Here is a 12,220-nt window from a genome sequence, read left to right as displayed (position 1 = left end):
CAACTGATACCTGATAGCTGAAATCTAACACCAACAGCTGACCGTTAATTCTACAACTAACAACTACCGCAACAACTACTTTTGTCGAACATGCCCTAACTATAAACGAAATTTGATGACTCGATATGTTAACGTGTGATGTTATAGGAAGTAATATTTGGATTTCATCTTGATGTTCTTGATCTTCAACCAATAAAACCAACTTCTCTTATTTGTTATCTTTTTCGTTTTTAGTATTTTTTTTAAAACCAAAACAAATATATGAAAACCAGCTAAAGTAATTTTCAGTTATTTTTGCCAACTGTCGAAATTGACATGGTTAGTATAAGTATGACTAGTTTTAGTAAGCCCCTTATATTATATGACTTTTATATTTATAAAACTAAAAGATATAAACTGATAGTGATGTCGAACTACCTTCGTATGTTGTATAAGCAAAAAACACTAACTACGATTCTTAAGGTGAGATTAGGTAAAATAAAGGGAGAATTTATCCACATGAGGAGGAAGAGTTGTTGAAAATAAACCAAAAACTAATAAATCTTAAGATTAAGGCGACAGAAATAACAAAATTTAGGGGTTTCCACCGATAGAATCAATTGAAGCCTTTGCAAATTCACTGATGAGGCATGGATTAAAGAGAGATGCTAGTGTTTTTTTTTTTTGAAATTTTGCAAATTTAGGGATTGATCAAAAGTTATTTTGATTAGTTGAAGTTGATTTTTAAAAAGCAAAAGTTAATTTTAGAGATTAAAAGTGAGATCGTGTTGATATTATAGTGTTTTTCTCTTACTAAATTTATATCCTAACCTCCATTTACATATCATTAAGTATGAAGTCATGTGACCAGTAAAAAAAATTATGTAATGGAGATATTTTTTTCGTAAACTCTCTAACTAAGCTTTTATCAATACTAATGGTCGTATGGTGAGAAGCTACAATAAACAGTAAGAGAGAGTTTGTAGCGTGCCACTCATTTAGCAGCTTAAACCAATCCTAAACATACTATTTAATATTAATCGATAGTTGAACCTCCAAACGGGGTAGTTGTTACTTGAATGACTCCCCCTTCCAAGGTGTGGAAGTGGCAGTTCATATGTTATCTTTGCAACTTAGAGAAAAACAAACTTAATTACTATAACTTAGTCAAAGTATTATATAGTTCAAAATTAGGAAAATAGATTCAAACTTAACAGAAAATTATACATGATCATTCACCTGCAAAACTTAAACTGTACTTTATATTAGAAGAGACGATTATTGGCTTTCTATGTTTGTCCCTCTTTCCATGTTACCTGTTCTATTCCATATTGGCCCATAATATTTTGTTTAATGATATTCAATGTCTCATAATTTGTCACACCGATCCAGTATCTTACGGGCATTCCTTGGTAGCCTAGTATATCATTTATTTCTACTATATCATATTATAACACATGAGATAAATCATGCACATGTTTCCTTATTTGAGATAGGTGAAAGACATTATGCACTTTTCCAACTCTGCAGGCAGTCAACTTCACAGGCTACTTCGCCAATTCTCAAAAGAATTTCACATGGCTAATGAAATTTTGGATGAACCTAACTAAAACGCGATTATTGGAAATGTTAAGCTATATGTGCGTGGAAGTATCATCAATGTGTGCCATCATACATCTATAGTATATCAACCGGTGTCTATTTTACCAACTAAAAATGAATTGAAACTAAAGAGTTGTTTTTAAAATGAGTTAGTAAATTCTCTTTTTTTTGTTTATTCTCGTTTTTGTTTATTCTCTTTCTGTACCATATAACAATAAATATTTAAAACTAAAAAACATCAAATACGCGTAGTAGATTTCGTGTATTAAATTATAACAAAACCAAACACTGTCGTTCATGATATATATTCAAATTCACTTTCCTTATTAGATACTTCGAATATATGAAAGGAAAAACTATACTGCATCTAACTTCCTACTAAGCATAAACATAATCAGAAATACAAAATTACCTCAACTATAAATTTGATCCCCATTCTAAAATTGTGTTGATCTATTCAACCCTCATATGTAACCAAGTCATTTTCTTTGCGTCACAAATCTTTCACTCTTCAGTTGGTATCCATTTTCAGTCAAATTAATAGCTTCATACCTCAACTAAGACAAACACCGCCAAATAAAATCACAAACTTTTCATACATAGTAGCGTATGTTAGAGTTATCTCTTGATTCAAATATCTACAACCATAGCTTCTTTGAAAGGGTGTGGGGAATGAGAGTGGAGGACTTTGAGGGGGCAAGGAGAGGACAAAAGGTATCATTAAATTGAGAAAACAAACAAGCAAAGGAATCAAGTAATTTGATTGTCTTACCCTTTCCAAAAGACCACCAACCAGATGTCGCCCCTTTGAAGACTAAATGACAATATCGAAGCAGAGCTCTCTAATTAGGAGTCTAACCTCATTAGATTTCGACAATATTTCTTTGTTAGTAGTAATACTTACCAGCAGACCTGGTTATTCGACAGGGTAGTCGAATGGCTAATGGTTTATGGTCAAATTTATAGGCCATTTATTCGACAGGTCTTTGATGGACAGGGTCATTATTGGATAGGGCATTATAGGGCCAATAAACTTTCTCAATAATTTTAAGCAAATAAATTAGATATTATAAAATTAATTACATATATGGATTTATATTTAATTATATTCACTATTGTCAATAAGTTGTAAGCTTTCTAATATTCTTGTACGGTATACATTTCTCTCTCTTTCTTTTGTCTCAAACTCTAACCTCCCCTACCCCTTTTTCACCAGTTAGGGGATGTCATGTATGATTTCATCCATGGTAAGCCCCTTTCCTCTTTTATTATTCAGTTTTTAGTTCATTTTCTTATTTTATTGAATAAATTAGTCTCTCTTTATGAGATTTTTTCAAATTCAATTATTCATTTTAGTCTTTATGTGGAGATCCTCTTATCCCCCATGAGAGTTGTGAGTTTGGTTCTTTTGTCTTTAGATATGAAAAATTGTTCTTATTGTTTGAAGTTCGAGACTCAACATGATGGTATTAGAATCTCAGATGCGGTCAACATGGCTCGATCAATAATAATCTTCCCAAACTACGTCAGAATGATAGACTTTCTCAACAATAGTTGCGTGATTCAGCAAATACAAGGGGGCTGCACTATATTGCTCGATCTGGTTTATTGTAGTTTCTTTGAAGACGAATTTGATTTATTTTGTTTTTCTTTAATACCTATTGTAGATGCCGATTGACATTCAATGAATGAAATTTCTCCTATTTTTTAAAAAATTCACTATTGTCTCTCTCCGTTTATTATTTTTCTTACCCGGTTGTCGACCCGTCCATTATCACTCCGCAAACCGCACTGACACGACCCGCTAGCACACTCTTATGAGGTGACCCTTCATGACCCATACCACTTCTGTCTCACGCTGATCCCGACTCGACCCACCTAACCAGGTCTAAGTTACCAGTCAAAACCCATTTAACACCATCCACGTAAAACGATACATACCTAAAAGGCTAAAACATAGACAAAGAAAAATTTAAACAACAGGCAGAGTCGGTCGAGAAAGTTCGCTGGTTTGTGTTTTGTATTTATCTCCTGGCACAACCTATTCTATCCTTTCTTCTCCTCATCTTCAAATAAACCCCAAAATTCTGCAAACCCTAACTTCTCTCCTCTGCCCTAATCTTCAAATTACTTCTGCAATCTTTCTCATCTCTGCTAAAATTTCACCATGGTTCCAAAGAAATCCGGCATCAATGAAGTCGACGGCGCCAGTCCTGGGTACACACACTCTCTCCTCTCTTTCTTTCTCTCTCCAATTCGAACAATTTAACCTAATATAAGTTTTCTGTACTTTACTTTTTTTTCCAGCAAAATCTTCATCGGAGGCTTAGCTAAAGAGACATCTCTTGGTAATTCTTTTCGATTTCTAATCTTTTTGGGAGAAATATTTCGCCTTTTTTTTTTGCTGATTTTGTCGATTTAATTTCACTGGAATTTGAGCAGATACGTTTACGAAGTACTTTGAGAAGTACGGAGAAGTGATTGATAGTGTTATTATGAAAGATCGACTCACTGGAAGACCAAGAGGTTTTGGGTTCATCACTTATGCAGATCCTTCTGTTGTTGACATTGTTATTAAAGAAGAACATATCATTAATGAAAAGCAGGTAATTATTTTATAAGAATTAATCTTTGATTTTGTAATTTACTTAATTAGAAGGGTAATTTTTTTTGAAGGTTTTTTGGATTTGTGAGATTTTGAGATTTTTTTGTATGAATTTTCTTAGGATTTCATGAAGTGTATCACTTACGAAGGTGTTGCAAATATTTTGGATTAATTGTTTGGTGTGTTTATGATGGTATCTATTTGTATGATGTTTTTTAGGAGATTTTTAATGAACGTAACCATCATTCATATTTCAACGGAATCCATCTTCTTTTAGACTGTGATATATTTTTCTATGATTTTTGTTCTTCGTACATATTTTCTGCATGTTTCTTTATTGAAGTTTCTTGCTTTTAGTGATTTGGTAACTTAATGGAAATTCAGCGAAAGCTTTGGATTATTCTCGGCCATCTCAGTTGCTGGTTGTTCTTGTATAGTTCCTAATGTTCTTGTATAGTTCTTTCCAGTTATTACACACAATAATATTTCCTCGTGATTTTTTTCTTTTCATTTATATATTGTTGAGGGCAAATCTTTTGCTCTAGGAAGTGGACTTGTTAACCGAACAGGAGGCCATGTTTGGTTGCCTGTTAATAGCCATGGGTCCTATATGTTTCATGTAAATAGAAATCTTGAAGTGTCATTTAAGAAAAGAAGTGGTTTTCCCTCTTATTTTGGATGATCAGCTTCCATATAACTTAAAAGAGTTTATTATGTGTAGTTTACCTCTCCTTTTAACAGGTAGAGACGTAGAGTCCTCTATGGAGGGAGGAGTAGGTGTGTTGTTCACTCTGGAACTCTTTTTTTTGACATTTTTTTATATAATTGGATTGGTGGGTTTCTGATATCTTATTTATAATTTTTCTTAGGAGCTTGTGATGAATTTATTGAACATTAATATTCCATTAGAATCAAACATCCTTCAAATCTTTCTTTTGCATAAGCGAGTTTGAGTCTCATTATGAAAACAATAAATGACGTTTATTGTCTTAAATAGCGCTCTTTTATTACTATTTGTTTCTAAATTTTAGCTCCTCCATTTGAGTTGTATTTCTCCGTTTTGTATGAAATGTAATATATAGGGTTTGTAAACTTTTTAAGGAAGCCATTTGGAGAGGATAGAGATAAGAAGCAAGTAAGAGGGACCTATGTTGTAGGAGAAAGACAAAGAGAATATATTAACAAATAAGTTTATGTTGCAATTAATGTGAAATTTTCAGATGAGGAAAATGTTGCAAATAGAGAAAGTACCTGTTAGATGAGAATTATGCTTAAGCTTGTTGAAGTATTTGTATCAGTAGATCATTGGTTTTCATTGAAGTTCTATTTTACTATCTTGACAAGTACTTTCAATTGCTTTTGTGCATGAAAGTAGAAAATGGAGGGGTGTTGAGTGGGAAGGGGTAGGACCTAGGGGTCGTACTCTGTTAGTTGTCTAATATACTAACTTGATTTTGCCCAGCCAGATAGCTTGTCTAAGTTTTTGCATATTTAATAGGATGCCTAAGTGCAGCTAATCATAACTTTGTTTCCATTGACCAACATAGTGCTGCTTTTGGTTACTGCATCAGGTGGAAATCAAAAGGACAATTCCTAAAGGTGCTGCTCAGTCAAATGGTTTCAAGACCAAGAAGATCTTTGTCGGGGGAATTCCAACAACCGTCACTGAAGGTCTGGTTTGTAATTGGTTATGTTTTCTTCTTTTATTGAGTATTCCTCCTCAAGAATTGGTCGATTTACTATATCCTGCGTGCTGAATTCCTGATATTTTCTGAATAGATGAGCTCAAGGAATTCTTCTCAAATTATGGTAAGGTTGTTGAACATGAGATCATAGTTGATCATGCTACTAAGCGTTCCCGAGGATTTGGATTTGTTGTGTTTGACAATGAAAAAGTTGTGGACGATATTCTGGCTGATGGAAACATGATTGAAATGAATGGTTCAAGGGTGAGTTTAGTTATTTGGCTCTTTCTTATAAGGATTGTGTATCCTAGCTCACCTTTGTTAAGATCAATTAAATTACAGTGTAATTTGCTTTTTTTCCTACATTTGAAATCATCATTTATCAAATTTAAGAACACTTATAATTACTATCTGGCTGCATCCAGCATTTTTCTTTTTAATTATTGGAGATCATCACAGGTTTACTCTCTTTTCCAGCCAGGCTCTCAGGTATTAAAAACCATAGGTTGACTTCATTCTTTGTTGTAGGTTGAGATCAAGAAGGCTGAACCAAAGAAAGCCTCAGCCTCAGGTTCTGCTTTTGGTAGTGACTCTAGGGGACGCGGATATGGAGATGATTTCAGAGGTTACCCTGATACATATAGTGGTTTTGGAAGTGGTTATAGTCCTGCATCTTATAGGGCATATGGAGCCTTCCCTTCTAGGTTTGGTGATTATGGGGGCTATGGAGGTAGTGATTATGGAGGAGGTTATGGTGGATTTGGTGGAGCTGCTAGTGTTGCTGGTTATCGGGGTGAATCATCGTATGGCTACTCTGGCCGTTATGGCTCATATGGTGGGGGTTTAGGTGGAGGATATGGTAGTGGCCTAGGGATGTATGGCAGAGGAGATGGTTATGGTGGTGGTTCAGGTTCAGGTGCTGGATATGGTTCAGGTCCTGGTGCATATGGTGGAGCAGGAGCGATGTACGGAAGTAGGGGAGGCTATAGCAGCAATAGTCGTTACCACCCTTATGCACGATAGACATCAGTAAGAGCCTTACCATAGAGTGTTTGCTCATTTCGCAGCATTTTAAGGACTTGGAGCAGGAGGAATTACAGCTATTTCTAGATCAAGATTTGTGAGAATGCATTAGTATCATCTGCATCTGGTTCTACATGATAGCGTGGACATTGATTTAGCAATTGTCTTCTGTTGACTGATAGTATTTAGTACTGTCTTGTCTTGTATTCTTTAGTTGCGTAGTTAGTTAAGATTGTGATTGACTATTGACTTAGAGCATTGGCATCTGGTTCTAATATTATAGTCGTAGTACAAATTTTTTTGTGATGTTTGAGGTTCTTTTCTTTACTAAGTGGTTACTCAGGAAATAGATAAGGGATTCTTCTTGCCCTTTGACTCGCAGGCTAGTAACTGGCAAGTTAGTCATGTCACGGTATAGTGAAGTTATTAGCTGGCTGGCTGTCCATGTTTGTGGTTCCTGCATGTTGCTTGGAGGCTCAACTTATGTTGTGTTGGCTCCCTTATAGGAAGCTGCTTTTCATACATTTTTACAGATAGTTATTACTCTGTCCAGCACACCTCACTCTGACAGGATAGGCTTCTAGAGCAAGAGGATTTAAAAAGTTGTGTTAGTGACAGAGATGATACGCAACTAAGCGATCTAGGAATTGTCTTCATAGTTGAGGAAATATAGGCAAATTCTATGGTGGAAATAAATAATTATTATCATTGAAATCTAGTAGTTTAGAATGATTTTAGGTTATAGAAAGTGGGCCTAGAATCATTCTAAATCATTAGATTTTCATGGTTATATTTATTATGGTCGTCATAGAAGTATTGTGGGCTTGTATAGCCTTTCGACCAGAAGTTGATGCCTTCTCCCTCTCTATATTAACAACTGAATAATAACTTGTTTCAGATTCATTGTCTCTTGCTGTTTTGTCAAAATTATCTCGTATCTTTCGTTTCTTTAATAAATGAAAAGCTTCGTTTTGAGCTCTAAAATCTTGAAAACTAAGTGAGCAAGCTCATAAAAATTGCATTCAACGAACAATTGTTCAAAGTGAGTTTTAAAAATGAAAAGATCTATAGAACTTGAGTAATGTGGTAGCGTTTCTCTTCAGGGCCATGTTCCACAAATTTTTAGATTCTCTCGATGCATTCTTAAGTGTAACTTTTTTATTTTCATTTTTGTCATTTATTTTGTAATGAGTAAAATGTAAAACGTGAAAAGAAGCACCTAGTTTTTGGAAGCAACTATGGAATGGGTACTGGTACTCCAATATCAATGTGATGATGATGACAAAGGTCCATGAGCTTCGAGCTTTATACTTACATACCAATGTGATGCTGATGACAAAGGTTAATGAGCTTCAAGCTTTCCTTACATATCTATGATTTCCTCGTATCCTTGTTTTCTTATTTAACCAATAGTCTATGCCAGTTCTACCTCTACCTTTTCGGTTTAGGGAAGAAAGAAGTTGATTGACCCGCTTCCGCCACCTCGTCTTAGGTTTCTTCTAAATAATCGACAGAGAGAAAGAAAAACCTTTATAAAAATGCAATAATTTGACTATCTATATAAATATATTAAAAAGTGTGCGAAAGAAAATTTATGTGTCACGTGGCATTCTCCTCAATTTCAAATGTAAATACTTTATGTTTATGTGTATTTTTCAACTTCTAAGAGAATGTGTAAGTGCAAGGTATCGAACACGTGACCTTTAAAATGAAAAGTAAGAACTTAATTATTAATGCGCTATGACTTTATTGTTTAATGTATCAAATAATAAAGTCTTATAAGGTCTCTACCTTTGGAGTAGATGATAAAGGTTCTGTACAAGTGTGGAGACCACCGCCGAAGTCGGACTCCCTCATCGACCTTTTTGGCGCGGGAGACCACCGTGACGCAACCCTTCGCTGTCGGCCTTTCCATGCCCTTCACGGGGTCCTTTTTCTCGCAGCCATGGTCTGCTGTTGACGCCACTCCCTTGGGTTTTCCCAGGTTTTCGTCCGCCCTGCACAACGCCGCCTCATCGGCCTCCTCGTCGCGCGCCTCGCCGCGGTTTCCACCGGGTTTTCCGACCACCACAACCGTAGTTCACCAGCCCTCCCCTGTGTCGACGCCATTACTCTCTTTACTGCAAATATTTGTCCCTAATCTCAGTAATTTGGTAATTGTTACTTTCTCTTCTCTTGAGGATTATTTATTGTGGAATAATTACCCGTTTGCTTCTTTCCCATCAACTGCTTGGTATGGTTGAAGGCACTGTTTGTATTCCTCTTGCTACTGTTATTAATGACCGCGCTGTTTCGATTCCTAATGCTCATTTTTATGAATATATGCGTGTTAATCAACAAATAGTGTCTTGGATTTTTGCCACGTTGTCTCGCGATGTCTTTGTTGATGTGCATGGTTTATCCACCTCTGTGGAAATTTGAAATCGTTTGCACGGATTTATGCATGCTAGTATAACTAGATCTATGGAATTGAATGGTCATCTTACTCGTATTAAGAAGAGTGATTCTCAGACTATGGAGGGTTACTTGAGTGATATTAAGGTTATTGCAGATTCTTAGCTGCTCTTCAGTGCCCTGTCTCTAATCAGGATTTAGTTCAGCATACATTGTTTGGTTTGGATCGTGATTCTGAGTAGGATCATATAGTTACCACTCTGCTGCAATATCCCTTCTCTCTTAGTTTTGATGAATTGCGCCCTAAGTTGCTTCTTCATGAACGTCTGAAAAATTCGAAGGATGTATTTGATTTCTCCTCTCATGATGCCTTAGTTACTGTTCAGTTTTCTGGTACTGGTTCCTCCCCTAAACCTAATTCAGGAGGGAGGAATAGGGGGAGAAATAACAGAAATAGAGGGGGTCAAAATAATCGAAACAACAACAACCGTGGTAATGGAGGTAATAATAATTCCCGTGGTTCAGGTAACAACAACAACAACAATGCTAATCAGGGACTCAGATGGTATGAGTACATATTCTAACTTGTCATCCTATAGTATTTCTTGCATAGACTCTATTAATAATGATTTGTTTTCAGTAGGGAGTAATTTTTCAAGTAGCAATGTAAACTCTACCCCTACTTTCGATACTTGTGGTCTTTGTTGGTTTCCAGGTCATCAAGCTGCTTATTATCCTCAAAGATTCAATTCCAGCTTTGTTCCCTCTTCATCTGAAAGTGTCACTCGAGCCATAGCTGCACTGTCTGTTGTTGGTGAAGCTAATGATTCAATCTGGTACCTGGATTCGGGAGCTGCATCTCACATGACCCCTCAGTCTGGTACGTCTCCAGTTATCATCTGTCTGTCATGTTCCTAACTTGAAACATAATTTATTATTAGTGAACAAGTTGTGTCAGCCTGAGGGGTCATGTGAGATGCGGCTCCCGAATTCGGGTACCAGACTGAATCAGTAGGTTCACCACCAACAGACAATGCAGTTATGGCTCGAGTGACACTTTCACATGAAAAGGGAACAAAGCTGGAACTAAATCTTTGAGGACAATAAGCAGCTTGATGACCTGGAAACCAACAAAGACCACAAGTATAGGAAGTAGGGGTAGTGTTTACATTGCTACTTGAAGAATTACTCCCTACTGAAAATAAATCATTAGTAATAGAGTCTATGCAAGAAATATTATAGGATGACAAGTTAGAATATGTACTCATACCGTCTGAGCGTCCCCGATTAGCATTGTTGTTGTTGTTACCAGAACCACGAGAATTATTGTTACCTCCATTACCACGGATGTTGTTGTTTCGATTATTTTGACCCCTTCTATTTCTGTTATTTCTCCCCCTATTGTTCCCTCCTGAATTAGGTTTAGGGGAGGAACCAGTACGAGAAGACTGAACAACAATTAAGGCATGATGAGAGGAGAAATCAAATACATCCTTCGCATTTTTCAGACGTTGTTCATGAAGAAGCAACTTAGGGCGCATTTCATCAAAACTAAAAGAGAAGGGATATTGCAGCAGAGTGGTAACTATATGATCCTACTCAGAATCACGATCCAAACCAAACAATGTATGCTGAACTAAATCCTGATTAGAGACAGGGCACTGAAGAGCAGCTAAGGAATCTGCAATAACCTTAATCTCACGCAAGTAACCATCCATAGTCTGAGAATCACTCTTCTTAATATGAGTAAGACGAACATTCAATTCCATAGATCTAGCTATACTAGCATGCATAAATCCAGTTTGCAAACGGCTTCAAATTTCCACAGAGGTGGATAAATCATGCACATCAACAAAGACATCGCGAGACAACATGGCAAAAATCCAAGACTTTATTTGTTGATCAACACGCATATATTCATAAAAAGGAGCATTAGGAATCGAAACACCACGATCATTAATAACAGTAGCGAGAGGAATACAAACAATGCCTTCAACCATACCAAGCAGTTGATGGGAAAGAAGCAAACGGGTAATTTGAGTCTTCCACAATAAATAATCCTCAAGAGAAGAGAGAGTAACAATTACCAAATTACAGAGATTAGGGGCAGATGTTTGCGATAATGAGAATAATGGCGTCGACACAGGGGAGGGCTGGTGAACGACGCTTGTAGTGGTCTCACGCGCCGAAAAGGTCGTCAGGATGAGGGAGTCCGACGCCGGCGGTGGTTGGACGATGGTAGCTGCAGGGGCTGAAGATGAGGTCGTAAGATCCATCGCAGGAAAGGGATTAAAAATTTTTGAGGGGAAAATATTATTTTTTTTTTAGAGAAAAACCTAGGCTGTGATACCTTGTACAAGTGTGGAAAATAATTGTGTTAACCTGATTATTTTAACCCTGGAATCCAATATATATAGTGTTTACAATTCAGACCTATGACTAGTAAAAGTCCATTCCATCCTTTACATATAATGTTACTCTAATAGGTTTGTTTCCATAGCACGATGGGTATATTTGACTTAAGGGTACTGAATAAAAGATGTCTTGCTTACCTGTTGTTGAGAGAGATTTACACTCTCCAGGTCGACTGGCTCTTACTGATTGTCTATGTTATTGATTGCTAGACCTCTCATAGTTTGAGTTAAGATTTTGTACAGTTCGGCGTCAACTTCTAGTTTATAAATATTAGGAGCGAACCCACACTGAAAAAGGTATAAATTTTAGGAGCGAACCCACACTGAAAAAGGTAGACTATACTACAAGTAGGGGTACATCTTCTTATAAGTGTGCAAAATGCCTGGACTTCCTACTCAAAAAAAAGAAAAAAAAAAGAATTAACAACATGAAGAAAGTTCTTATGGCCCGTTTGGTAGTTGGTTATAAATGGTGGTAATGAGAATGAATTTGTGAGTAAATTTGTGAAGAATATTAT

General features: G+C 36.3%; 1 protein-coding gene across 2 annotated transcripts; it reads left to right on the top strand.

The window, feature by feature from the left end:
- Window positions 1–3,556: 3,556 nt before the first annotated feature.
- Window positions 3,557–7,200, top strand: LOC104902959 (heterogeneous nuclear ribonucleoprotein 1). Of its 2 annotated transcripts, none has more exons than XM_048635944.2 (6): window positions 3,557–3,798; window positions 3,889–3,929; window positions 4,024–4,187; window positions 5,734–5,857; window positions 5,966–6,135; window positions 6,400–7,200. In XM_048635944.2, exons 1-6 carry the CDS (start codon window positions 3,749–3,751, stop codon window positions 6,892–6,894), a joined length of 1,044 nt encoding a protein of 347 aa, XP_048491901.1. In that variant the 5' UTR covers window positions 3,557–3,748; the 3' UTR covers window positions 6,895–7,200. The 2 variants fall into 2 exon arrangements, with proteins under 2 accessions (XP_048491901.1, XP_010689212.1); XM_010690910.4 differs by having other exon boundaries at window positions 3,560–3,798; window positions 5,758–5,857.
- Window positions 7,201–12,220: the final 5,020 nt, after the last annotated feature.

This window comes from Beta vulgaris, chromosome 9 (assembly GCF_026745355.1).
Source record: "Beta vulgaris subsp. vulgaris cultivar EL10 chromosome 9, EL10.2, whole genome shotgun sequence".
NCBI lineage: Eukaryota > Viridiplantae > Streptophyta > Magnoliopsida > Caryophyllales > Amaranthaceae > Beta > Beta vulgaris.
Note: the sequence above shows the minus strand (reverse complement) of the source record. Positions and strands in the feature narration are given on the sequence as shown.

Coding starts and splice junctions, on each gene's coding strand:
- LOC104902959 (XM_048635944.2), top strand. CDS start 3,749: ATGGTTCCAAAGAAATCCGGCATCAATGAAGTCGACGGCGCCAGTCCT. Junction 3,930..4,023: donor AGCTAAAGAGACATCTCTTG/GTAATTCTTTTC, acceptor GAATTTGAGCAG/ATACGTTTACGAAGTACTTT. Junction 5,858..5,965: donor TCCAACAACCGTCACTGAAG/GTCTGGTTTGTA, acceptor TTTTCTGAATAG/ATGAGCTCAAGGAATTCTTC.